Genomic DNA, 27,130 nt, shown 5'->3' on the forward strand with positions numbered 1-27,130 from the left:
GTGGGATGGGGGGGTTTGGGTCGGACACCGCGGCGCGGAGGGGGGGGTTCAGACCCTCCGCCCCTCCGTGCCCCGCGGCCGCGCATGGCCCCGTGTAACCCCGCGGGGGCGGCCGCGGGCCCGGCAGCCGCCGCCTCCTCCGAGGGCAGGGAGGAAGCGGCCCTTCTCCTCCCCGAGATAAGCGCGATTTGCATTTTAAATGACTCGGAGCACGCCCCTAACACACGCGATGGGACCGGAAAGTTTGTCCTCCGCGCATCTCCCAGGAAATAGAGACGTGCGCGCGTTTGTGCGTCTTTAAATCCGACAGAGAGGAGCGGCGATCGGCCCGGCTGGTTTGTTTTGAACAGCATCGAGGTTCCTGGTCTCATCTGGCGTGTCCGTGTTGCCGTCTATTATTATCCCATCCATCTCCCCCCGTGTCCCGACCCCTTCCTGCGCCGCTCTCCCCGCTGTCCGGCCGCACGAAACGCCTCCCGCGTCAGGCGCGGCTCCGGGGGTCCGCAGGTGGAGCTTTCTCCTCCTTTTTCCCGTGCTTGTGCTGAGAGCAGGTGATGGGAGAGGGGATGAAAGAGGAAGCGAAGCCGGTCAGGGTTGCTCTGTGCTCTGTCGGTGCTCAGCATCTCCTGGTTGCCTCCGTGTGGGGTCTCTCTGGAAGGACGTTTGGCTTCTGAATGCCGGTGGTGCAGCTCTTCCATTCCTCCCATCGAACTGCATGCGAGGGAGTGGTTTCATTCACCGCTGTTTTTGGAGGGAGGTAAAGGATGCTGACATCCACGTGCTGCTGCCGAGGTTCATCTGGACGCTTCGATTTGGTGGCAGGAATGGTTTCAAATTGTGGCATGCGAGGCTGCGTGCTTCTGGGCCCCACGGCCACGGAGATGGATGTGTTGGCTGCTAACAGCAGGCAGGTCGTGTTGATTTGGTAGAGCTGGAGCATGTTGGAAGAGCCCCTGGGAGAGCACTGCTGGTGTGGTTGGAAAGCACAGCCATGTAAGTAGGATGTAGCAGCTCATGGGGAGCAGAGCAGTGTGCTGTGGCTGCTCACAACACCTTCAGTCTGCGCCCCAAGCACAGCAGCACTGCGGTGTTTTGCTGGGCTTCGGGTTCCTAAAGAGAAGCAAACCATTGTGGGAGTTCATCTCATCTCCTTCCCCATGGCCACACGCTGTGTTTGACGCCTGAATAGCTGCAGAACCAAAGCAGGGCTCAGTGAGGAACCCCCTCTCAGCATAGAGCTGAATTAAAAACCACCAGTACCGCTTGTGTGACAACGCTACCACATCCCTCCAGCCAAAAAAAAAAAAGAAAAGAAATAATTCAAGACCTTAACAAAAATTGGAAACGAAATCTCCAAGAAGAACATTTGCAGATGACGTTTTCAGCTCTGCCTTATTGACAGCCTGCTTTTCTCCTTGTTTTCTTCCCCGTTTTCCTTTTGGAAGCAGCGGGCACAGAAGCTCACGCTGGCTCCAGCTGAGTGCTTGCTGTTGGCCCTGAGCCTGTTGCTAAAGATGGACCCTCGGCAGGCTCCTCTGTCATTGCTTTCATGTAGTTTCTATTTCCTTGTGTCTGTGCCTTGGCTCATCTTGCAGTCGGCTCTCTCAGTTTAACTCCAGCGTTGCGTTCGTTCTCCTGGCTGAAGTAGAATAGAAGACATTGGAGAGATGGAGAGAGGCTGCTGCGGGTCGTGGCTGCTCCTTTCCCCGGGGACAGCACCGGATTGCTTCCAGCAGGATATTTTCAGATGCTTTGTCCAACCTAGTTTCAAATGTCTCGAGTGGCCGGGATTCCATTCCAACTGCCAGCTCGCATCTGAAAGTGGAATACAGGAGATAGAATTTGCTCTTTCCTGGGAGAATTCCCCCACCTGGACACACACAGCTTTGTTTCTTACCCCTATCTCTACCAGCTCTGTTGCTATAAACCCACCTGTGCGGTGCTCAGGTTCCCTCAAGGCCTCAACAGAGAGCATCCATGGGCAGACAGAGGGAGAAGGTGATGTGCTTCAAGCAGCACTGCCCTGTGGGACGAGGAGATGAATGTTAGAGGTGTGGGAGCTGCAGCTTGCAGGGGGAAACCTCTGAGACAATCCATAGTGTGCAAAGCAAGAGGGGCGCCTGGTGCAGCAGGGTGAGGAAGCAGTTTTGTTGGGAGATGGAGTTAGCACAGCCTGTTCCTGAGGTGCTCCTGAATACCCGAATTTGGTGCTCTTCCCTTCACCGTGCTGAGATCGTATCTTACTGTTAATTATGGTGAGGGTGCTTAGCAGCCATCTATGGGGCAGTGTTAGATTCAGTGTTAGATCCAGATGGCTGGCGATGCTTGCAAAGTTAAGGGGTAAGAATTGACCCCATTTGTGTTCATTGGGCAGAACTGGTCCCGGTCTCTGAAGTGCTGCATTCCCACTCAGGGCAGATTCTCACTGGAATGCTTCACTCTGGGTGTGAGCTCGTTGCATCACTGTGTCATGCTGGACCTCTCACTGTGGGCTGCCTGCTGTTGTTGGGTGTGGAAACGAGGAAGGGGAAGAGAATGCTGCTCGAGTGTAATTCTTGGTTCTGTTACCCACTTCTGACTGATAAGACCCGATTTGGTCCATTCAAAGGTGGTCAGATGAATGTTTCTGCTTCCCTTGCAGCTTGCTATGGGATTGTCCAGGTTCCTACTGGACCGTGGTTCTGTCGGAAATGTGAATCTCAAGAGAGAGCCGCCAGGGTGGTGAGTACAGAACCCACGTGTTCCTATGGGGAGCAGATTGGGGCCCTTCACGCCGCTGCCCTGCCCGAGGGATCCCAGCTCTGCCCATACCCTACAGCGTGACTTTAAGCACAGAAATTCACCCCTCGCCTTCCCGAGAGCCCAATTCTCTTTCCAAATCTTTCCCTTCGTTTCTTGTTTGTGCAATAGGAGGAATCCTCTCAGAGGGTTCTCTAAGCCGTTTCAGCGGGAGCGCTGCCAAAGGAGCTCGTAAGCAAACTGACAGCAGGAAAATGTGGAGACCTCGAGCGTAACGGTGTGCTTGTAAAAGGCTGTGGCTCTGGTGTGCAGCTCCTCAGAAAGTTTTGCAGTGGTGGAGAGCTGTCATCACCTGAGACACTGCTGCGTGGGCAATGGTCTCCTGCATGAGGGATTTGTTGCATCGAGGAAGGAAATGCCAGGATGCTGGACCAGGGCTTCGTTTCTGCCTAAGCAGCAATTTAGCTGCATGGAACGCTTTGCAAATGTTCTTAATTAATCCTGATGGGGCAGAGAAGTGGAACCCATCGGGCCAGGCGTGCCCCTGAGGTCTGTGAGGTTATAGCACAGCAGCTCCTTGCAGTGCCTGCCTGTGTGAGCCCTCATCAGATGGGGCTGCAGCAGCTGCTGCTGGGGGCCTGGATGCAGATCTGTCAGCTGTACTGGAGCCATTGCCTCTGCTCTGCCCTGAGTGTGAGACAGTTCCCTGCTTCACTTCCTTCAGAGTGGGTTTAGATTAAAGCCTGGCCTTTCTCAAACACAGAAGAGCTCAGCTGGGATGGTCAGCACTGGTGGATGCTCACGCTGCCTTCTGAGCTGGTTCAGCTCATTTTTGGGTGAAGCCAGCGGAGGGGATCTCTACAGATGTGTGCTCCATCCTCGCTGGGCTCTGCTCACTGCAGGACAGAAGTGTGATCTGCCCCACGGATGGGCAAGGAACTTGGCAAGGATGGCTGGATGGGGAACATAGGCACCTGTGCCCTGCGTCCTGTATCACAGTAACTCATTCCTCATTGGAAACGGGGGTGTAAACAAGACCAGACTCTCAGACCTGAGCTCTCCTCCCTTTGTGAGACGCCGCTTTTATGTGTGGCAGTAAAGAGGATCAAATGTGTCTCTGAGCAGCTTTACATCCTGCAGATCGTTGGAGAGCACAGGAAGGAATTTGGGTTTCGTGAGCCTCCTTCCTCCTCCCTCTCCCAGGTAAAGAGAAGCCCAGTGGAGCAGCAATGCAACCCATAGTAGTGCACACTGCTCCTCCTCACCTGCGCTCATCACAAGGGTTCCCACTTTCCTCTTGTGCTTCAGGCACTTCCAACTGCCTCCAAGGTGTCAAACAAACATCACCCCCACGGGTGGCTGCTCATTTAGCTCACCCTCACTGAAATCTGTTGGACACTGGTGGGCTTCAGTCATGCCCTTCCATCCTGCAGCCTTCCGCCCTGCTGCTCCGATCACCGAGCGGTGATCATCTTCCTTCCCAAAGCAGAGCTGGGGGCAACTTCCCATCCAAATCCTTCACCTTTCCAGTCGTAGCTACAGATGTGCAGATGGGTAAATGCATGAAAAGAATCTTCTTTGATGTAGTGTGATCAGAGTGAGGGAAATGAGTCGGGTCCTGGGCGATGCTCACAGTGCTGCTGCGGTGCCGTGGTGCAGCGCTGCCCTGGGTATCACTGCATCTCTGCTGCAGTGCTGCCTGCCTGCACACACTGCTCTCAGAGGGACGCTGCTTTCTGAGAGCAAAACCCACTCCCGGCAGCGGGACGAATTGAGATTTGTGTTTCTTTCGTTGCAAACTCCTTTGCAAAACAGCAGCGTCTTTCTTCTCTGTCTGCCTCCGTAGATACAGCTTGTAAGCAGCTTTGAGGTTCCACCACAAGCGTGTGCGTTGGCTAAATATTGACGTTTCTACTTTGAAAGCAAGATAGGAAGGTGCAAAGGATGCTGCCCTCCTTGAGAACTTTGCGGTGTCTGCGTCTGTGCTTTAAGGGAGGTCCGTCTCTTTGGTTTTGGAAGGAGCTCAGTGCCCTGACCGCAGTGGGATGCTCCCATGGCGCCGTCCCTGAGTCCACAGCCCTTGGGGAGGAGGGGGAGGGGGGGTCGGGAGCTCCAACCTTGCTTTTAATCAACCAACTCCGCTCTTTTCCCGAAGAATTGAAGTAAAAACCCCGGAGGCTGCACAGGTTGAGCGAAAGGAGGAGGTACCGTTAATCCCTGCCCGCATCCCGGCTCAGATGTGCGGGTCCCTAAAGGATGCAGCCGATGCTTTGTGCTTACCGTAAGCAGCTCGAGGCCCATCCACTTTGTAATCAAATTGTCTGGCGAGCCCGGTGAGCTGCGATGGCCAGAGGGCACTCATGTGAGGGATCATGTGAAGGCTTTAGCTGTCATTTAGAGGCAGGGCTATTAAAAGTCCTGTGTGGGGCCGATGGAGCTGTTAACCCCTCTTGTTACAATCAGAGCTTTGCTAATCGCGTGGTGGGAGAGCCGCTTTGATCCGAGGGGTGGAGGGGAGAGCGGAGGGGCCTTTTCAAGTGCAAATTTCTTATTACAGTGTCTCAGTTCACCCGGTTGTTTTTTCTGTCTTGGCTTTCCATGCTAATTGTGAGAGCCTCTCCGTCAGTCTGGACCCAAGCAGCAGCAATGCGAACTGTGTATTCCAAGCAAAGTTGCAGGGAAAGCGAGGTGGGCACTGGTTTTCGTCCCTTCGTCTCTTATTTGTGCCGTTGTTGTGAGGAGTTGAGAGCTGGGATGAGCCTCCCTGCTGCCCACAGCACTGCAGGCCCACTGGTTTGTGTCTGAATGTCAGCAGGAGGAGCACTGAGCTCCATGAGGATGCCCACCTCTATGGAAGGTCTTCAAGGATATATGAGGATGCCCACCCTTGTGGGGGGTCCTTGGGGGTGTGTGAGGATGCCCACATTTGTGGGACGTGCTCTTATTTTTTGCTTTTACAAATCTGGTATTTCTGCTAGGGAAGGAGAAGGGCTGGGAGAGGGACCCCTGTGTGTGCCAGCGTGCCCCCAAACCTCCCCAGTGCACACCTGCATATGGAAACTGAGCATCCAGAGCAGACAGCAGTGAGCAGTGCTGGGCAATCCATGGCTCCCAGCGCCCGGCTGTTGGAAATGGTACAACAGCCCCAGTCATCAGACTGGCTGGAACAAAAAAATAAAGCAAAACAAGAGAAAAAGGAAGAAAGGGAAGAGGCAAAGATAGATCATGGCTCCTGCTTATTTGCCTTCTGCTCTCTGAGTCACGGTTTTCAGTTTTGCTTCACGACCGCAAGGACCAAAACTTGTTTTTAAAAAGCCCCATGAAAGTCAAGAGCTGCCTGTGGCCCCCGGGTTGGGGCTTAAACGTGTCCATATCACACAGTCTGACACAGCTCAGTGTCTTTTTGTACCCACACCACTCTCAACCCTTCTTCCACTTCCTCTCCTTGAAAGCAGCCCCCGTCTTTCAGAAGCACATTCTAAACCAAGCACCCTTCTCCCAGCCCCGTGCCCTGGACGGGGGGCTCAGATTAAACTTGTTGTTTCTGCTTCATTTCAAGAGATGTGAGCTGTGTCCCCACAAAGATGGAGCCCTGAAACGGACTGACAACGGAGGTGAGTAGCTCTGTGCAGGGCACTGGGGTCCCAGCAGCTCTCCTGGCTGCAAAGCAGCTCTCCTTTGAGCCGCATCACCAGCAAGATGAAGCTGGAGGCCCAAAGGATGAGAGCATTCTGCCCTGAGAAATCAGTTTTCAGAAAGGCTTCCATACCTGCCTGCCATGCACCCTGATAGTGCTGAGGGAGATCTTTATTCTGGTGGAGAATAATATGCAGAGAGGAAGCCCTGAGGCCTGCATGTGTTTTGCAGTAGTGTCTGCTAGAAAAACCTTGATGCAATGGCATCCTCACGTCGGAGGATTGCTTTGTAATAGCATAGCATCTTCCTACTGTCATTGTGTGGTTTGGGCAGGTCTGTGCAGGCAGGCACAGCAGGTGTTGCACACGTGTCACTGTATGCACACAGCCTGAGTGCTTTGAGTGCTGTGTGGTTCTGTAACCATAGAGCCCAGCTCTGCCCATCCGAGTGAGTCCACCCTCATTCTAACCAATTTCTGTCAGTGCAGTCAGCGTACCAGCATGGATCAGCCCCCAAAGGCTCCTGACCTTCAAGCTTTCTCAGTTCTGTCCCGACCAGATGGAATTTCAGCTTACACATCTGATTTGGGAAGTGTCTTGGTGGCTTCAGATTGTAATCTCGCTTGGCTTGGTGAAAAAGAGCCTTCTTCAGCCACTGATAGCAGCCAATAAAGGGAGCTTTGTTCCTGCTGGCGTGGGACTGCATGTCAGACTCGCCCCATCAGCATCACTTTCTGCTGGGACGCTGTCCACGGCTCTGGTTAGATCTGCAGCACTGGGTTATGAGTCCTCAGGGTGCTTTGAAGGGCACTGAGTGCTGCACGGTGCTTTTCCCTGAAGAAACCTCTGCGTTCTCCTTTGTGCCTGCCTATCTTTCTCCCACAAAGGCTCTGATTCCTAACCAAGTTACAACAAGCACCGTTTCAAATCTAACATCTAACTCAAGTTGGCTTCCTTCCTAATGCTCTCTTCCTTCTTTCCCTGCCGTGCCTGACTGCAGCCCTATGTGAGCAGAGGGCTCTTCTGGGCTGCAGCACGTTTACCACAGCTCTGCCTTTGCTTCCCCAGGCTGGGCCCACGTTGTGTGTGCTCTGTACATCCCCGAGGTGCAGTTTGCCAACGTGCTGACCATGGAGCCCATCGTCCTGCAGTACGTTCCGCACGACCGCTTCAACAAGGTGAGCCCTCCTCGCTCCCTCCCTGCCCCAAGCATGCTCACCCTGCCTTGCTTCGTGGCTTCTTTTAGTCCTCCGTGTCTCCTGTTGAACCTCCGGGTACCAAGATCTCTTTAAAAAGAACTCCCAAAGCAAATCCTTCTTGGAAGCAATGTTTGATCCCCTCTTTTCCTCTCCCCCAACGCGGCCACCTGCACAACCTCCCAGCTCCTCCAAGCTGTGAGCTTATTTTGATCAAATAACCTGTTTTGATCAAACGCATTCGTTGTTTGGGGCTGAAGAAGGGATGCGTGAGTTGCGTGCGTGGCGCGGAGAAACAACCGCAGCTGCCGTCACGGGAGGGAGACGATAAGAGATCTGAGCTGCTGAAAGCTTTGCCTCCTGGAGAACAGCGGGAGCAAAGCAGCCAGCCTCTCTGAGAGCTTCCTTTTCCTTTTTTTGCAGACCTGCTACATCTGTGAGGAGCAGGGCAGGGAGAGCAAGGCAGCTTCTGGAGCCTGCATGGCGTGCAACCGGCACGGCTGTCGGCAAGCTTTCCATGTCACCTGGTGAGCTCCATCCACTCTGCATCAATCCCTGCTGCTGGTTTTGCTGCTGTGGCTTTGGGGCTGCAGCACACAGTGGTGTAAGGCGTGGGGCAAATCCCCCCCGTGTGTGTTCTGTGTGAGGGATATCTCATCCGTGCTCTGTTTGCAAGGGGAACTTCCCCAGGAAGGCTGAGGTTTCAGCAAAGCCTTCCCCGGTGAGAACGAGGGCTGGGGGTTTCCCTAGGACTGTGTGGAATCCAAGGAGAGAAGGGATGAGTCACGAGCCAGGAATGTTCCTTTTCCAGCACAGTATCATCTAGATGATGTGATATTAAGGGCTGATATCCTCGTGTACCCCTGCAGCCTGGAAGCAGCATTGCCCATCAGCACAACGAGGGGATTCCCAGCTCTGTGCAGATTCCTTCCTCCTTGTGTGTCTTCTGCTGGAACTGCTGCTGCTGCCTTAAGGAAAGCAAAAATTGCTCAGCAGTTTGGTAGAAAAGCAGTGGCAATTTTAACAGTCTTAACATGGGTTTTAAACAGCCTGAACTCTGCTTCCCCATCCGCTTCCCCAAAAACTATTAGCCAAACAGAATGGGAGGATTCACGACCTTCCCTGGGTATCCTGCACTGTTGTTTGCCCATTTATGAGATACGACATCTAGCTGTGTGCAATTGTTGCTGTCCTCCTCCTGATTGCATGTATTCCAGTGCCCAGATGGCCGGCCTCTTGTGTGAGGAAGAAGTCCTGGAAGTTGACAATGTCAAGTATTGTGGCTACTGCAAGTACCACTTCAATAAGATGGTGAGTTTCCTCATCCTTCCAGTGGGGATTATCTTCATCCTGCTTTTGGCTTCCCTGATCCCACCTGTGTGGCTGCAGAAGTGATCCCAAGATGTCCAAGGGATGTTTTCTCTTAGAAGGAGAGTGCTGAAGTGCAAGGAGATGGGACAGGAGAGCAGGGAGTTAGCATGCAGCCTGAGCAAGAGGTGTGACAGAACAGCCCGAGCGTCTGCCGTAGGACAGGGAGAATCCAGAAGGGATGTGGAGTCATTTGAGGGGTATTTGAGGCAAAGGATTTCCCCTATTAGTTACAGGAGTGAGAGGCATCCTTAGCAGACACCTGCTCTCCCCCTCCAGCAAAAAGGAAACCCGACCTCTCCATAGTGTGTGTCTCTGTGGCTCTTTGTTGCCTGCTTTGCCCACTTCCCTCCCTTCTTATCAGTGCTATCACACACTGACTGCTGTCTCGAGCTTCCCCTCCAAGCTGGAGGACCCCCTCCCCTGCCCTGCAGGTACCCTCAGTATTTGATGTGATGCAGCTCAAATCTGGGATGAATAGCAATATTCCAGAGCCTGGGCAGCCTTCCCCACAGCCCCACACAAGGCCAAGGACTGCATGCTGTGTCCCAGGGGGGTTGATTTGTCCAAGCAGCGCTGCTGCTTCCATTTCTCTGATCTGCAGGATGGTGTTTTCCACGTTAAGAGCAGGGGAATCTGATGCAGATCGAATTCAGTCCCGCGTGTTGGGAACCATTCACTCATTGCTCAATGAAAGCTGGGCTCTATAAAACTGTTCCCTCTCTCTTTTCCTGACCCCCACCCCTGTTTTCCATGACTCCCCTTCCCCGCTGACCCCAGAAGACCTCACGGCACTCTGCAGGCAGCTCCTTCATTGCTGGGAGGAGGAGCAGGTCCACGTCCCCCACCCAGGAGAAGCACGTGTCCCACCACGAAAGGCCAAAGAAGGTGAGATGTGTGTGCAGAGCTCTCAGGCAGAGCGATGGAGGTGAGGAGGGGAAGAGAGCGCAGGGAGCGGGGATGGATCCTCAGGGAGGCTCTGCAAAGAGATCTGAACCGTGGCTGTGTTTTGTGATGGGAACAAAGTATGTTTGTGCATGCAAGTAGAGCATGGGGAATGGAGGCCTACCTGTGCGACCTGCTGTAGGGAACCTGCTTTGGCAGGGGGGTTGGACACGATGATCTCTGCAGGTCCCTTCCAACCCCTACAATTCTGTGATTCTGTAATGGAGAGCCAGGTTGTGTGTTTGGATTATAGAGGTGTCCTGGCAGAGCACACCCATGAAATGCACAGCTTTCCCATCTCTGTGTTACGGCGCACTGACGCCGTGCTCTGGGTTCCATCTGCAGAGCTGATCCTTGGGAGTACTTTGAGCTGTGAGGTTAAACACAAGAGCTTGATAAACTGGGGGTCATTATCCTGATCCCAACTTTTAGGGCACTGATGAGTAAACTACGCTTTGGCCAGCAGCTTAATTGCCAGCAGCAGCACCACTTCCCATGACGTAGGCAGTGCTTTGTGCCACCTGCTTCAAGTCCACCCCTGAAAAGAACTTACATTTGCTAAACAAGTATTTAGAAGAGCACTGCGTGCCAGATCTGATGAGTGCCAGCGTTGTTTGTTTAACTGTGCTGGTTAAGGTGTACTCATCAAAACTGCTGCAAGGTTACAGGCCATGTTAACAGCACGCCAGGGTTCATAATTAACCAGCTGAGCCACGTGATGAAGGTTTGTATTTCAAGGAGAAACAGTAGTGAGCACAGAGGGCAGAATCCCAGCAGAGCTCTGGCTTTCCCCCTTTGCACCCCAAAACAGGGATGTAGAACCTGCAGTGGAAATAACACGGGAGGGAATGCATTCAGTGCTGTCAGTTTTTAATCCTGCATGGGCCAGGCTGTGGCTTTTGTTTGGAAGAACCCAGAATTATTGCAACAAATGACCTCTGCGTGTTTTTTTACTGTGGTCAAAAGCCAAATTACGCCGTTGTGATGTGGTGACCCGATGGAAATGGCAGCGTGGGTTTTCTGAGCCCTGCCCTCAGTGTGGGGCTGCCTGCTTGTTTTCATGTGCGTGCTCTCCCCTTGTTGCAGTAGGCATCCTCAGCATGAATAAATGATGCTGAGTGGGTAATCACGGTGACCCACATCCAGCAGCAGCCCTTGGGTTGTGTGGCCGGAGCCTGGTGGATCCCAGCCCAGTTTCCAGGCTTTCAGAAGCCATGTGGCCATGGTGAATCCCTGCTGGCACCCTGCTGGCAGGCTCAGCTGAGAGCCCATAAGCTGTGTGGGCAGGAAAGCCGTCTCCCTCTTTATTTACAGAGGTTATCCTTCAATATCCAGCTTGAAACACTGCCCACCGTGCCCTTGAGGTGCTTGGGAAGCTTGCCCAAACCTACCTGATACGTGTGCAAACAAGGCAAGCCTCACTTCCCAGGTCTGCACGTACCCAGTGACACCGAGTCAGTAAATTTCCCACTGGTGACAAGGCTCAAACATATTGGGAGTGTTTACTCCTCGTGTGTGTGCTCAGCTGCTGGGAGGGGAGGAGGAAGGAGAAAGAGCATCTGTGCATGGGCCGGGAGGTTGGCACGGGGCGAAGCGCTGCTCTGGAACGCACTATTTTTAGGCAGGAGCAGTTGGGGGGGGTGGGGTGGTGGGAGGGCAGGGCTGGGTGATGGGCTGGGATGATAGCTGGCAGTGCAAAGCTGGGGGCTGGCAGAGCTTTGGTGTGCTTGCACAGCTCTGGCTGGGTGCAGGCTGGTGGGTCGGGCGGGCGGCGCTGCTCGCCGGCTTGGAAAGCAGGTCAGCGCCAGGGGGAAGCAAAAGCAGGAGAGCTGGGGTTTTATTTATAGCTTCCTGGTGTTGCTTGGCACTATTGTTGGCCTCCGGGCTCCTTCCGAAGCATGCAGAGTCCTTCTTGTTGCTGTGGGTGCAGTGAGGCCCCGGTGGGGCTGGGAGTGCTTTGTGCAGCTGCAGTGCCAGGGCTGAATCGTCTGCATCCCCATGGGGAGGGCAGGCAGCAGAGTAGGGCTGCAGGGGCAGAGCAGCAGGGCTGGGGGTTGTAAGGGTGCTTGGAAGGGAGGATGAGGGTGCCCAAATTGGGGCTGAGCGCAAAAAGGAGCTGAACCCAAAAAGGAGCTGAGCCCAGATTGGGGTTGAGCCCAAATTGAGGCTTCCCACAGAGCTTTGGAGTACATGACGTGCAGAGCGTGATCTAACCGCACGCGTTGCAGGGCAGCTGCTGCACTGAGCTGCTGCAGAACAGCTTTATCTCGAATCCTTCCACCTGATGGCTGTCATGTCGCATCCTGCACCAGTGCTGAATGCTCACTGCACAGCACAGTGTGTGAGCTGCAGGCTGCAGGTGCTCTGCATGGCATTCAGTGCCCCCACCCAGAGCAGAGCAGCGCTGCTCGCTTGGGCTTTAGAGGAGCACAAAGTGAGGAGCACCACACTGAGCCCCTCGGCTTCAGCATGACAACAGAGCTGGGATTTGGGCTCCTGAGCCCTGCTGGGAGGCAGCCTGGTGTTTGTGAAGCATCTTGTTCTCTGCAGGACAAGGAAGATTGTGCTGTGGGACTGCAGGCCAGCACCAAGATCCCCCGCCCCTCTAATGATACCAACTCCAGCATTTCCTTCTGTCCTGAAAATGAGAGAGTTCCAAGCTTTGGACATGCCAGACGTTAGAAAAAAGATCCCCATTTGTTTCCTTGGGGTTGGTAGTGCCATGTGTGTGCTCTGCCCTGTGGGAGCCTTTGCAGGGTTTGTTTAAAAAGAGATAGAAAGAAAGGAAGAAAGGAACAAAACAATAGCTAAACACCAAGAAAATGCTGGAGTTGAATGAAGTGCAGATGTTCTGTCACCTATATTGTCTGCTGGAAATGCACAGAAAAATAAATGACTATGCTCCATGGAATGTAGTTTGTCCCACCAGGAGTGAATGGGAGCACAGAAACACTGCAAGATATTAAGGCATAAACTCCTGGAGCAGAGACACTCATCCAGTGCTGCCCTTAATGAGCAGAGATGCTCCTCCAGTGCTGTTCTTACCAAACTCCTGGAACCCATGAGCAAAATTAGGGGACTGAACATGGGAGCTGGTTATGAGTGGGGAGAATCCCTGTCCTGGAGACTTGCAGTGATGCAGGAAGCAGAGGCAGAGATTGGAGCAAAGGAACTCACCTGCAGCTGTGCCCCAGGGCTGGGGATGGAGCAGTTCTGCACAGTCCTGACACACAGAGAGCTCCCAAACTGCTTCCCTCACTGCAGGGTGGGAGCCAGGACCACGGCTGTGTTGCCTCCTCCTCTCTGCAGCCCCCAGACCCATTGGATTTTTGTGTTTGCCTTTGGGTTCGTGATGGAGGCCCATCTGAAGCGCTTGGAGCTTTGCTTCCATGCAGGCAGTGAAATGCAAAGCCGACACTTTTCTCCACTTGGGAAGGTGTGCTGAACCTCAATTTGCTCTAATTTAGCAGAAGGGCCTTGTTTGATAGCATCCTTGACTGCTTCCTGGGGCCGTTTGCAGTGCAGGTGGGGGATATAGGAGGGGGTTTGGTGCCCCTCTGCCCAGTGCCTTCCTCCTCACTGCGGCTGCCATGGCTGTAGCCCAGAGCCTGGTCTCCTCCTCATCCTCCTCCTCTGGGCAGGGAGTTCAGAGAGCCTGGGAAAGAGGAAGGGAACAGCAGAGCCCACTTGGCTCTTCCCAGCTCCTGGCTCTGCCCACCCTCCTTCCCTGCCTCATCTACTTTTAATGATCCCATTGCCAGTGTCCAGCAGATTAGAAGAGGGGGCTCTGGGAAGGGGAGCTGGCAATGGAGGGAGCAGGAGGAACAGTGCACAACCCTTGTTGGCAGCAAGAGCTCCTGTTTCATTCCTTCTCTGCTGGTTGAGCTTGAAGGGAGATTGTGTGGCTGGCATTGCCTTGGCTTGGCTGTGCTCCCCCCCCCTCCCACTATGGCCTGCCCTGCCCCATGCCCACACACTAAGCTCCAGCTGCTCAGCCCTGCATGGGGAGAGCTTATTTTCCACCAAGTTTGTTGCTGGGTACGGGTTTGTGCTCTCTGCATGCCCACCTACTGCAGGGAGCACCCAGCAGCTGCAAGGTAGGGCTCAGCTTTGGCTTGCAAAGATGGGCTGTGGGCAGTGAGAGGTTTCCTGCACACGGTGCATCCTCTTTTTCTCCTCCTCCTCCTCCTCCCCCTGTGGGTTCTGCTTCATGGCATAGCCATGCAGGTCTGGAAAGTTTCCTGGAAAGGTTTCCAGAGGAGCTCTGGGGAGTGCAGGGCACAGCAGAGCTGGGTGCAGAGCAGGCGCTCGAGAGGCAGGGGATGGTGCTGCTGCCCTCTGCTCCTCCTGCCCTCCCTTCTTCGCACCCTGTGGTTCTGGCAGGAAGTATTTGGAGCCTTCCAGTTCCTGGAGGGAACCCACAGCTGCTGGGGGAGGCCTGGGTTGCCTTAGTGCATATGAGCATGCAGCCAGGAGGAACCGAGACTGTTCCTGTCCCGGTGCCTTTGTGGGCATCACCATCCCACCAGCACCTCGCTCTGCCCACCTGCCGAGCCATGGCACTAATTACCAGGCCCATTTAACACGAGGCACTGCATTGCTCTGCTCCTCACAGGGCTACAGTGGCAGAGCACGAAGGCTGCTCCCTGCAAGGCAGATCTGCAGTTTGTGTGCAGTTGCTCAGCACATGGAGTGAGGACGAGATCTTCAAAAGAGCTCCGTGCCCAGCGTTTATTATTTTGGAGAACGTGATGGTTTATTCAAGCATCTGAATGGGAACTGAGGCGTTCCAGAAATCTGGTCCCTATTGTGCAGGCAGGGCTCTTGCTGAATACGTACATATGTATGCACTCCTACAGAGAAGCAGAGCGCTGCTCAGTTGGCTGTTGCAGACTTTACCAGCAGTGAGGGGAGGCTGTTCAGCCAGGAGACAGGCAGCATTTTGGAGCTGGAGGATGTGAATTTGGCTGTTACCATCACTGTGACATTGTGGGAGGTTTCATGGCTCGCAGGCAGGATGTTCCTCTCCTTCCCCACGTGGCTGTGTGTAGGTGTGTAGGCTCAGTGTCACAGCTGTGGTTTGGCTCTCTCTTGTCCCATCCTGACTGTGAATGTGAAGTTAAATGATTCCAGCACTGGCTGGCTGGTACTGACAGCATCATGCTGTATTCCCCCCTCTTGCACCTTCAAGGCTGAAATGCATCTGGGGGTCTGAAAGTGAGGGAATGAGTTCTGTGTTGTAAGGAGGTGTGGGGCTCCTGCCTTCATTTCCATGGCTCTTGCAGTGTGTCCTGGTTTGAGAGCACTCATCCGGGTGGGATTGGGGTCCCCAGCTCCTCTTTCTGAATGTTGAAGAGCTGGGAGTTCTCTCATCCCGTGCACCCTCACTTCCCAAGTTGTGGAATGAGATACAGATATTGAAAAGCTTTCTTGAGCTCATCAGCACTCTGCTGTGTGCTGTCAAGTGAATGCAAATGGTTGCTGCTGCATCCCATCCCTGCCATAGTGTGCTGGCAATGGTAGCCCCAAGGCTCTGAGTGCAGGAGGAAGCAATCTCCATCTTCTGGAAAGTCCCTCCCATGTGATTGCTGTGTTCTGAACACATTCTTGAGGTGAGGATTCGGCTCCTGGGGTAAAACAGGCATGTGGGGGAGTGGGACCCTGCTTAGAGCCCATTCTCCAGATGATAGAAGCAGGGTGGGCAGGACTCGGTGTTTCTCAGACCGTGATTTTTCCTTGGTTTGTGATTTGAAGAGTCCCATCTTTCAGGGATTTTAATGAGACAAAGAAGCGGGATGGAGGAATGAATCTGAATAGTCTGCCTGCAGTTCGATGGGCCCAGAGCAGCTGTTCTCTGCTGGGAGGGGAGGTGGGGAGGTGGGGAAGGTCTCTGGGTTGGCATCTCCGCTGTGTGAGCTCTTAACCTGTGCACGTGCAACGTGTGCTGAGGTCAGGATCCTCCCAATGGCTGCACAGGGTGGATCTGAGAAACCTTCCAAGAAGGTGTGAGAGTGAGGTTAAGGGGCACAGAGCCCCAGTTGGGGAAATAGCAAAAAGGAAAGCTCAGGTTGCTTGAAATCAGGCAGAGCTTGTTAAATCCTTCCCTATCTTCTCGAGAGCATGAACTGATTCGGGGGCTTCTGTTGATATTCTGCGCTCCAGATATTGGCTGCAGCTGGAGCAGAGATGGTGGGACACTCCCAAGCTGGGATGTGGGGGAAGGGACTTTGGGCTCTTGTGGATGGGTGGGGAAGGAAAGAGGAATATGAATGTATGGTTGTAAATCCACCCCTACACACCCTCCTTTCTTTTCCCTTACAACCGCTATTCTCAGCAGAGGAAAAATAAGCCTTCCAGTGCTCTCTGATTTCTTTTGCAGAGTCGTAAGGACAAAGAAAGACCCAAACAGAAGCACAAAAAACGTCCAGAATCTCCCACCAGCCTTCCAACACCCACGGTGCCCATCGCTGCAGAAAAGGTACTGAGCCCAGGAAAGGGTGAGAGAGGGAGGGGAGGGGGAACCCGCACTCCTATAGGAGGTGGGATGGAGGATGCAGAGGGGCAGAGAAAGAGCTTTTTGTCCGTTGTTTGTGATTCCTGATTCGTTCTCACTCTGCTCCCACCTCGGGGATTTGGCACAGCAGCTGCCTGGGTGTCTGTCAGCACTGACAGTGCAGTGATGGAGCTGCAAGCGCCCGCCTGTTCTGCAGCAGATGTTCAGATTTAAAGCTCTCGCAGAACAGATAAATATCCATGATTTGGCCTTTCCTGCTGCCACGCAGTAAACAGCTGAGGCAGGTAGGTAAGCAAGGCAAGGCTTAGGGGAGGAGCTGCTCTCCTTTGTTAGTCTGGGTCCTTCTGGGGTAGGATTGAAGAGGATTTGCTGTGTGGGGCCAAGCCTGAAGCAGGGAGGAGATGCAGGAGAGAGCTGAGATGGCACAGTCAGTCTGAAGGGGCCTCAGGCTGGGAGATACAGCTGGATGGAAGGAAGAAATAGCTTCTGAGCTTCAGTCTGAGCTTCAGTCACTCCTGGTTTCTCTGTACTTGTATCAAGGAGCTCAGCTCTGGCTTTGGGGGAGCAGCAGATTCACCCAGTTAACAGAGCTGTTGGGAACTGACGGCCTAAGAAGATTATTTTCAAGCTAAACTGGAATCCAAAGCCTGACTTCTGGGCAGCTGAAGTGGTGGCACACAATTACCCACTGTCTCCTCAAAGCCCTGCCAGACTTTACAAACAAGGATGGAAAGGTGAACTCAGTTTGACAAGCAGCTTGCAACTCTGGAAGCTAAAATGCAGGGGATCCTGATGACTGTAGCCGTGCTTGAGTGACAGCATTTTGGTGTTACTGTAATTCCTCATAACTGAGAGCATTTCCCTTGCTTTTTTATTTCTTTTTTGTGTGTGCAAAGTTTCTCAAAGCATTGTTCAAACTCTGCTACCCAAAGCACCCACTCTGGATCCAGTGCTGCAAAGCCTGGGTGAGGCTTTCTGGATGCTTGCACCAATGCAGCATGGCAGTCCTTATGTAAGACCTTGAGACACGCTGATGCAATACATCCAAACAGGTTTTCTCTTTGGAGCCCAAGCCATCTTTGTCCTTTTTTAAGTCTTGGATAGCACTGCTCACCCCAGCAGAGTGCATTGGGGTACATGCAGCAAGCAAGAAGCTGGCACTGCTGGTGTGACAGTGCAGAAGAGCGCAGTGGGGATTCCCACTTCCCCATTTCCTCAGGCAGCCTGGCCTCTGCTGCCCATCTTTCTTTAATTTTGCAATGCAGATTTATTTCTCCGTTCCAATTCTCACCTGCTGCGTTGTCCACCCCGTGTTCCCCTCTTGAACCACTTAGCTGCAAAGATGCTTTGATGTGGTTTCAGTCTTCCTCTTGAAATCAGTCGTGTTACACCTCTGGCTTCTGCCTCTCACTGAAGTGCTTCCCTGTGTCTTTTAGGAATCTGAATACCATTCATATCTCTTGCTTGGGCCCAGCCAAGCTCCTGTGCTGTCACTGCCTCTCTCTGCTTCGGGCTGTGAGCAGACTGAAACACAGAAGTGACCTCAGCTCTCGTGTACACTGGAAACTGAGAGTGTGAACTTCCAGCGTGGAAATGATTCTTCATGACACCTCTGAGCCCTTCCCCTGCCTCCAGCATATGTCCTTGTGCAGTGTGGATGGCATTGCTCTCAGAGAGGGGCAGATCCTGGGGCATCCTCATGAGAGCATGAAAGTCCCCCTGAGGTGCTTGTGGAGGGGCTTGGGGATGCTTTTGCAGTGGGATGGGTTGTAAGGAATGGACCTGTGAGGTGCAGTCACTCATGGTCATGCTGGTTGCTTGCAGCTCCTGCAGACTTTCGGGGGAGCACGAGACAGGCAGGAACCACCCCTCCCCTCTGTGTAATGCTCTCTGGCTGTGTTAGTTTCTAGCTGTTTCATGTGGCCCATCCAAACCTTCGAAAACACTGCCAGCTCGTTATGCTTTGGAAAAGCCTCTTGGAAAGATGGTATCCGCAGAGTGAGCTCAGGGCAGAGGAGGGTTTCTTGCCAGCACAGTGGCTCACCAGCAAACCTTTGCTCTGCCAAGCAGCAGTCTCTGCTCTCAGGGTCGGTCTGTGTAGCTGGGGCTCCGTGCTGGCTGCATGGGTTAGCAGGCACAGCAAGCAGCACGCTGCAAGCCCTCACCTTCCCCCTGCAAACCCCCCTGGGGAGCCGTCCTGCCGCTCTCTGTTGCACTTGCAGTAAATCTGCAGGCTTGCAAGCCACCCCAGCTGCCTCCTCCTGCCAGCTGCAGCCATCACAATCACTTGTTGACACACACACACATGCTACGTGTTTGGAGCTGCAACATCTGGCTTTCTCTGGGGTTTGTAATGGAAGTGGCGGATGCTGGGGGCTCCCCGCACCCACGCGGCCATCAGGTGCCGGAGGAGGTTGAGGGGGTGGTCCTGAGGTTTTGCAGTGTGATTTAAGCTCTGGGGGTCTGCCAGCAGGCCTGGAGCTGACAGATGTTGGGAACCTCTGTACCGTGCCTTGCTCAGGCAGATCCAGTAGCTGGGATGGGGCAGGGGTTGTTCTGGTTCCCCTCTGCTCGTCAAAGTGCGTCTCAGCATTAGATGTTTGCAGAGAGCCTTTCAGCATCCCTCATCCTGACACGGGTATGAATTTCCCAGAGGCATCAGGGAGCAAAAAACACAGCCTTCAGCCCATCTCCATCGTGCCTATAAGGAGCACAGCACGGTGCTGGCTGTGAGCAGCTCGGGCACTGATGCTGCAGCTCATCCAGGCGCCGCAGCCCAGAGCTCCCAATAGAGATGTGTTTGACCTCTGCTGAGCAATCTGGTTTGGAAGGGCAGCTGATGCACGCAGCCTGCCCGAGTGGCTGCTCCAACACGTCGCATCTCCTGCTCTCAGTGCATTGTTCCTTGTTTGCATCCTCCCTGCTTCTCCTCGCCAGTAGTTTAATCCAGGGCAAAGCAGCTCTGCGTTTTCCACGCTGCACAGCCTCCCCCCACCCCCTTCTGCCTTCCGTCAGTGGTTCCCTCTAGGAGCTCGTCCCTCCAATCAGAAGGCAAAGAGATGCTCTTCTGATTTCCCATCAATAAATTAATGAATGAAGAGCGCTCGGGTGCTGCACAGTGTCACAGAGAGGCCAGCAAACAGGTACAGCCCCACGGGGACAGCGAGCGCCGGGGGGAGGAGGTGAATGCATGCCTGTGCTCTGTGCAGTGTGGCTGGAGCAGGAGTTCCCCTCCTGTCACCTCCAGCTGGGGCAGCAGGTTTGTCCTGCTGATGTTTTTCCCTCTCGGATGCTTAAAACAGCTCCTCAAAATGGAACTGCTGCCTCATTTTGAAAGGGTGCTCTCGCTTCCTCTGTGCTTCTCTGTTGGTTTTTGGTGTTGTTCCCCCCCCCCCCCCCTTCTGCTGCATGCTCTCCCCCTTGCACACCTGTTTGCAAAGCACACAAACCAGTGGTGTGTCTACACGTAAATGCTGGAGGAAAGGCGATGGTGCAGAGGTTGGGGCTTCTGTTTCTATGCAGTGCAAGCAGCTGGCATGCAGGCTTTTCTCCAGCCCTGCTTCCTCCAGCTGGAGGATCTCCTTCATTAGGGATGCGGTGGGATGGCAGCCCTCGTTACTGTTATTAATATTGGCACTCCCCATTGGGTCATGGCTGTGTTGCACTTGGCAATCCATGTGTGTGTCCTGGAAGGCTGCAGTGCCACACAGAGCTCCTTGGGGCAAAGCAGAGAGGAAACAGAGGCGCAGAGGGGGGGAAGGGATTGAATTTGGGGGCTCAGGCCCTTGCCCTGTGCGCAGCTCTGTGTGGTGAGGGGTTCCTGGTGACACCATGCAGATCCGTTTGGCAAATGCTGTGCAGGACACGTGATAAAATCCTGCTCCCCAAATGTGGGGGGGGGGGGAGGGGTCCATCAGAGCAGCCTGTGGGTTCAAGCAACCCTGCAGGTGGGTTTCTGCCCTCACCGCTGCCCCCTCAGCCTCTCTCCCCCTCCTTTTGCTTTTCTTTCTTTTCTTTTCTTTTTTTTTTTTTTGCCTTTAATTTTGCAATTAAGATTTATTTCCCAGCTCAGATTTCCCCCCTCCCACCCTGCAGTAATTCACTGCTTGCCCTGCACTCCCTTCCTGACGCTCCCCATTTAGAACATGTCCTCTCATGCGGTTTCCCTCTGCCCTTCTGTGGCCTCGTGCACCTTGTGTGAAGTTCCACAGAGGTAAATTTATGGGGCTGGGGGGGGGGGGATGCGGGGCTTTGCATTTGTGCTGAGGCATGAGCCATCTCGTTGCTGTGACTTCCCATGGCCCCCAGACACCTCTCTCCTTTCCCCCCCTCGAGGCAGATGTGGAAAGTCAGAAAGATTTTCGTGCTCCCTCTGAGGTCGTAAATCAGGAAGGCTTAATCTCCTACATCCAGGAGTCTGTGATGAGAAAATACAGATTCCCCCCTTCTCCCCCCACCCTAATTTCCACCACTCCCTTCCTCCTGTCTTTCATATTCCCGGCACATCTGGTGCGCGTTAGGCAGCCAGCTGTTGCATTGTGCAGAGTGATGAAACCATGTGGGAGGAATGGGGAAAGATTTCTATCTGGGCACTGAAGGAGCATCGCCAGCCCTTTTTGCTTTAGCTCTCCCTGAGAAGAGGTCACCTGGAATCAATGCCAGGAAGGTATTGTGCTTCTCTGTGTCTTCCTTCTATCTGCTGCCATTACAAAATAAAGGGCGTTTGCACTGATGTGCAGCTGTTGTGTTTGAGGCTGTGGCCATCAGGTTGGAGCAATATCTAATATCCATTTGCTTGCAGAAATACCTTGCAAGAAGTGATCTTTGCTGCTCTTTTGGCTTTGAAGTGATGTGAAGGTGAAGCTGTCACCTCCCATTGTGGCTGCCCAGAGGGATCTGGTTTTCCATCCATTCCACCCCCCCTTGCTCAGCTCCCACACTTCTCTCTCTCACACTCCAAGCTCCTGGATTTCCCAGCATCTGCCCGGCTTCTTCACCCCCTGCTTCCCTGCCTCCTGCAGGCTTACGGGGGGTTTGGGCAGCATCTGTTGTTAGATGGTCAGATGCTGTGCAAAGTATGTGCTGCAGTAGAGGTGGAGCTCCCTGGAACGGCAGCAAGAGGTGGTGTGAAACTCATTGCAACTCCCATTGCAGCAGCAGGACGGCCGGGTTCTTGCAGGTGGAGTGACCTCGTGCAGAGAGCTGCACACCTGAGGGATGCAGCTGAGACGTGCATTTGAATTGCAGCCAGTTTCAGATTGTGTTTGGACCAAACAACCCTCTGAGCGTGGGTGCTTCGCTGCGGTGCCTGTGCTGTCGGTGCCCTGTTTCATTTCCTGCAGTTAGATGGGATGAGCGTAATCCTCGAGTTACAAAGACTGGTGCCACCAAGGAGCAGCAGAGAGGGATGCTGTTGTTCTCCTGGGGGTAACGTGAGCTGGCCTTGGCTCTGCGGGCAGAGAGAGCAATTACTTCTCTTGAGGGGAAATTGGTAAAAAGAGCCCCTGCTGTGGCCACATCTGGTTCAAGTGAGTCACCTCCGTGTTTGCTGCTTGCCAGGGCTCCACCAGCCACCATGAGGGGAGCAAAGAGACCTCAGAGGTCGGGAGATCAGAGGTGAAAGGCAAGAAGTCCTCGAGTCATGGCAGCAGCCACAAGGGGAAGAAGACGGGGAGCGGGAAGAACTCGGCTGGGTTCAGCTCTGCATCTTCCAGCAGCACCTTCCAGCCTGCAGGTAAGGGTTGAAGGAGGAGTGAGGGTGAAGGGGGGAATGGTTTGCTTTGATTCTCGTTGGTATCTCTGTATCAGTTCAGCAGGGCATCAGTTCAGAGCCCGTGCTTTGTGACTGATTGCACTTTAACCCCTTCGAGCAGAAGGGGGAAGGTGTCGTTGCCCCTTGCTCTGTGCATGGGGGGAAGAACTGTGTCTGATGCTGCAGCCCTGCTCCTGCGTGCACCTTCTGCACCGCAAGGGAAAGCAGATCCAGATGTCTGAGCAGAGGGAGGAGGAAAGGGATGCTTGCTCAGGCAATGTGGGCAGCACCTGCCTCCGCCTCCATAGGTGGGACTGTCTGCAGCAGTGCTGTAAGGAGTGCTGGGGGAGAGGCCTGAGCCACGACCTGATAGCTCCATATCCCAGAGCTTTGAGCTGATACCTAACAGGGCTCCCATCTGCTCAAATTTTTTTAATTATTATTATTTTTTTGAGCTGTTGCCAGAACTGCTTGCAGGTTTCATCCCCTGGGAATCTGGTTGGGGCTGGAAGAAGGGTGATGTTGCAGGGGAGCAAACACATGTGGGTTTGGGTGGGGTGAAGCCACTGCTGTGCACCTCTGGTGCTTTCTAGAGAGCATCAGAGCATCTGGGCAGGGCTGGAAGGTGGCAGAGATGTCTGTCAGCTCGGTGAGCAGCCTGTGACCAAGGAGCTGCCCTCTGACCGTGCTCTCATTGCACCGTGGGCTGTGTTATTGCCACCACAAGCCTTCCTATATCTGCTTCCCCTCTTCCTCCCCCAGGCACCTCCTGCAGCTCCTTGCAATGCTCCCAGGATTTCATGGCGTTCCCCAAGCTAGAGCAGGACGACGAGAAGTACCGCAAGCCCGTCTCCTCCTCTTCGTCTTCCCACTGCTCCCCGCTGTATGAAGGCCAGAAGGGGGACATCTTTGAGCAGAAGGTGATCTTCTCAGGCTTCGGGTCCATCATGCGCTTTTCCACCTCTGCTGTGAGCCAGCCGAGGGGCCGCGATGCTTCCCCTGTGGATTACAAAGCCTCAAACCCCATCGGTGGCCCTTCAGCAACGGGCAGCGCTGCCACAAGCAGCAGCCACAAGCGTATGCCATCCCTCAGCATGGAAGAGGGAGAGGTGCTGAAGGAAAAGAAGCACAAAGGCAGCAAGAAAAACAAGCACGGGCCTGGCAGGCCAAAAGGGGGCAAAAGCAAAGAGATGTTGGGTGCCCAGCTGGCTGGGTCCACGTCGACATCCTCGTCGCCGTTCTCTGGAGGTTCTCTCGTCAGCTCCAGCATCAGCAACTCTTCGCGGCCCTTCAGCCACACGGGGAACCTGCCCAGCCTCAGCTTGGAGTCCCCGCTGCTGAGTTCAGGTATGTTTCCCCCCGAGGGCTCCAGGTGTGCTCCTCCCAGCCCTGCTCCCTTCAGCATCACGTCTGTCTGGTGCCTGAACCTGCCTCTGCACACTGTCCGGTCCCCATCCATCACTCCCAGGAGCGCTAAGAACCCACCTCCAGTCTTCTGTTCCCATCCTGGTCCCCATGGTTCCCATCTTCATCTGCATGCTTGTTGGAACTGGGCTCATTTCAAGCCTGTCTTGCTCAAGTGCTGGAAAACCTCAGCGAGTCAAAGCTTCCTTTCTAAAGCGATGCAGACAGGGATATTCCCAGGCCAAATTGGAACAACCGCCATCTGACCCCAAATGAGGGATTCTCAGGAGTGGTTCAAGCTTAACCCTTCTTTAAAAAGCAAAACCTTTCATCCTGCTGTGGCCACATCCACATAGGGTTGGAGGATGGGCACACCATTAACGCTGCAGAGAGGCTGTCTGCTGCCCCTGGCCTGGGAAGCCAAATCCTGAGCCCTGATCTGGCTTGGGAAGGGTGAGAGCAGCGGGATGTGCGGCAGGAAGGGGTTAAGGCAGCATGCAGGGGAGGGGCCTGCAGCTCCAGGCTGAGGTTTGACACTGTTCTGGCAGCAGAACTTGTCATCGGTCTATTGTGGGTTGTTTGCAGATGCTCCAATTTAGGTCAGATTGCAAAGGGGAGCGGGGGTGGGGTTAATTCTGCTGCATGCACCCGGGAGCTGCGGCCCATTTGTTTGCATTGCCTGAGAGCGGAGAGGAACTGCAAGAATCATTGCAGCCTCCTCCACCATTACAACCTGAGGCCAATCTTTTTCTTTTTTTTTTTTCCCCTCTCCCCCTGGAACAACAAAGGAACGTTTCAGAGAGGAAGAGGCTGCCAGGGCCTGCCCTCTCCCTGCTCATTCTCCCATTCTTCTGCAGAGGGATGTTGGCAGAACCAGCGCTGGGCTGTGTGCTTGTGCAGCAGCTCCTTCCTCGTCCCTCTTCGTCCCCCCTAACCCATTCCTCTGTCCCTCTCCCTCCTCAGTCCCCGAGGGCAGTGGAAGGGATCAGGTTAACTCGGCAGCAGTGCTGTCCCTTGGCTGTGAGTCTCCCTTCTGTCACCCACGTGTGGCTTTGGTGAGTCACTCAGCGCTGCTGTTTCTCAGTCCGACTGTATCGGGGTGCAGCAGGCAAACGAGGAGGGAAGGCTGGAAAACTTTGACACCTTTTGACAGGGCTGTCATTGCTCTGGGCCACGAGATGCTGAGGTGTTCATCCCACGTGGTCCTTCTGCAGTGCCACCCTCCCTTGCAGAGATGCGCCCTGCAGCGCACCAGCAGCCCCCAGGCCTTGCTGCTGCTGGGAGCCTGCCTCTCCAACACGTTTCCTCCCCTCGCAGGGATCTACACCAGTAACAAGGACCCTATTTCCCACGGGGGTGGAGTGCTCCGCGCTGTTTGCAGCACACCCCTCTCCTCCAGCCTTCTGGCACACCAGGGCACCGCTTCCATCCCGCCGCTCAACCGCTCTCCTTTCGCGAGCACCATCCCCACCTCCTCCTCCTCCTCCGTCTCCACCACGCAGGTAAGAGCCCTGGGAGCAGGGTGGGCTGTTGTTCAGGAGGGCACTGCACTGAGCAGGGCTGGTTTGTGGGCACAGAGGAGCTGCTTTTTCCCTTCCTTTGCTTTGGAAGGGAGCTGCCAGCTGCACCTTCCTTTGGCATCACTTAAAAGATGCAGACGGAGAAAGTTGCAGGCAGTTTGGCATCACAGCAACAAAGTTCCCTTGTCTGATTTACTTCAGTCTGGAGACTACGCTGTTCTGTTGGGTTTTTATACCTGAAAGATTGCAGGAGCGGCATAACCCTGAATCTGTTGTTGCTACAGCTCGGAATATCACTCAATGCACACAACAAACCCTGTGTCCAGGGCCCCCTGAGGATGCTTACAGCCACTTTGGGGTGAGAGGAATTGCAGCCCGATGGCTCATTACCTCCACTGCCAGTACAAGGAGCACAGCTCAGGTGGCAGAGGTGTGTGCTGTGTCCCTGCTGCTCACCACCAGTGCCAGCCCTCCGGCACGGGGAGCTCAGTGGGAGGCATCTCAGCTGGGTGGGCTGCACGCGTGCCAGCGCACGGAGCCCCGTCCTTTGTTGGGAGCTGGTGCTGAGAGGTGTTTTACAGGGAGGAGAGAGTTAGTTTTACAGCTGCAGCGTTACTCAGCCTGTTCAGACCTCTTGGCACGGAGATGGGGCTGGGAAGATTTTCAGCTGTCTGCTGGGACTTCCAGGGAGATATTTTTAACACTCTCTCTCATGACCGAGCCGAGTTCAAGAAGTAATCTCTCCCTTTCCCTCCCTCCTTTCTCTCCCTCCCCACCCTCCCACCTCCCATTGCCATGCAGGTGTTCTCTCTGGCAGGTTCCACGTTCAGCCTCCCCTCCTCACATATTTTTGGAAGCCCCCTCACATCTGGGCTGTCCATCAACCCGCTCTTAAATCAGTCGGAAAGCAGCCGGGCAGGTACGTGAATCAGAAGGTATGTGAGCCTGGGCTCCTGGAGGGATCTCCCTGGAGGAGTCAAGAGAGCAGCATCCATAGTTGTCCATCTGCCCCCCCTCCCTGCTTGCTCCCACCCCACAGATGTGGCACACAGGGCCAGCAAAGAGGCACGGTGGCTTTTCCCCCTGTTTGCCCCATCCAGCCCTGTATGACCAACATTTGCTGCTCTGTGATGCGCGTCCCCGGAATTGCAAGGATGGAAATCTTTCCCTCCTTCCACACCCCAAAGATTTCCTTTTCCCAAAGATTCGGTGCCTTTTCACCAACTGAAGCTGGGCAAACCCGCTGAAGAACTGTTCTGAGCTTTTGCTTATTCAAAATCCTCTGAAGGGCCTTTTTGTTGTTGTTTAAAACACTCTTAATTTTCATCTTCCAGTCCTGTTTTGAGTTACTTTCTGCTCTTCCCCTTTGGCTTTCTCATGAAATGCAGCAGAATCTGCTGTTTTCCACTTCCAAACACGAACGTGCCAAGCACCGAATTGCTTACAACTGCTCATTTTTTCCCACCAAGGCAAATCCATTTTTCTTGGAAAGCTGCCTGGTTCATAAGCAGGAAACTTGAAGCATCGTAAGGCTTTTTTTTTTCTTCTTTTTTTCCGAGCAGAACCGGCCTGCCTTTCAGTTTGCTCTGTAGTTCAGCAAAAGCAGTTAGCAGCGCTCGTGCTTAGCCCAGAAATGCTGGCAGCTCAGCATGTTGGATGCTGGACCCGTGGAGGTAAAGCTCTGCCCAGCATCACGTGGAGCAACGAGGGCTCAGAATGGCACAGAGCTCAGTAGGGATCACCCTGAGCTCTCTGGTTAATCCACGGTGCCCTTATTTGCCTTAACCAGCGTGCATGCCTGCATGTAAAGCACGAGGGAACACGTGTGTTCACGTGTGAGCCTCTGGAAGCTGCCTGTGTGTTGTCTGCGTGTCTCTGTGTGTTGCTGGCAGTGTTGTGTCTGCATGAGTGCGATGGGAAGCGCAATGAGTGCACTGCTGACACCAGTGGAGTCAGGGCTGCAGGAGCTGCGAGCCAGGAGTGGTCACCTGGAATGGAGGAGGGAAGGGGATGATTCCAAGAGTTATTCCTCCCCCGCGGCCATCAGCGAGAGAGAG

General features: G+C 54.1%; 1 protein-coding gene across 3 annotated transcripts in view; it reads left to right on the forward strand.

Moving 5' to 3' along the window:
• The first annotated feature begins 786 nt into the window (after positions 1-786).
• The window catches only part of MLLT6 (MLLT6, PHD finger containing), a 35,740-nt gene continuing 9,396 nt past the window's right edge, over positions 787-27,130 (forward strand). The window contains exons 1-13 of one of the 3 annotated variants that reach the window (XM_042813054.1): positions 787-2,721; positions 4,586-5,020; positions 5,297-5,427; positions 6,299-6,353; positions 7,443-7,552; positions 7,994-8,097; positions 8,788-8,881; positions 9,719-9,826; positions 16,263-16,361; positions 21,957-22,131; positions 22,912-23,496; positions 24,871-25,055; positions 25,875-25,992. In XM_042813054.1, coding sequence (XP_042668988.1) covers positions 4,996-5,020; positions 5,297-5,427; positions 6,299-6,353; positions 7,443-7,552; positions 7,994-8,097; positions 8,788-8,881; positions 9,719-9,826; positions 16,263-16,361; positions 21,957-22,131; positions 22,912-23,496; positions 24,871-25,055; positions 25,875-25,992 — 1,789 coding nt within the window. In that variant the 5' untranslated portion in view covers positions 787-2,721; positions 4,586-4,995. The remainder of the gene's footprint in view (positions 2,722-4,585; positions 5,021-5,296; positions 5,428-6,298; positions 6,354-7,442; positions 7,553-7,993; positions 8,098-8,787; positions 8,882-9,718; positions 9,827-16,262; positions 16,362-21,956; positions 22,132-22,911; positions 23,497-24,870; positions 25,056-25,874; positions 25,993-27,130) is intronic. The other 2 variants (XM_042813052.1, XM_042813053.1) reach the window with 2 other exon arrangements.

The sequence above is a fragment of the Centrocercus urophasianus genome, unplaced genomic scaffold, assembly GCF_019232065.1.
Source record: "Centrocercus urophasianus isolate 14NV4802_14NV808 unplaced genomic scaffold, USGS_Curo_1.0 seq_1357, whole genome shotgun sequence".
NCBI lineage: Eukaryota > Metazoa > Chordata > Aves > Galliformes > Phasianidae > Centrocercus > Centrocercus urophasianus.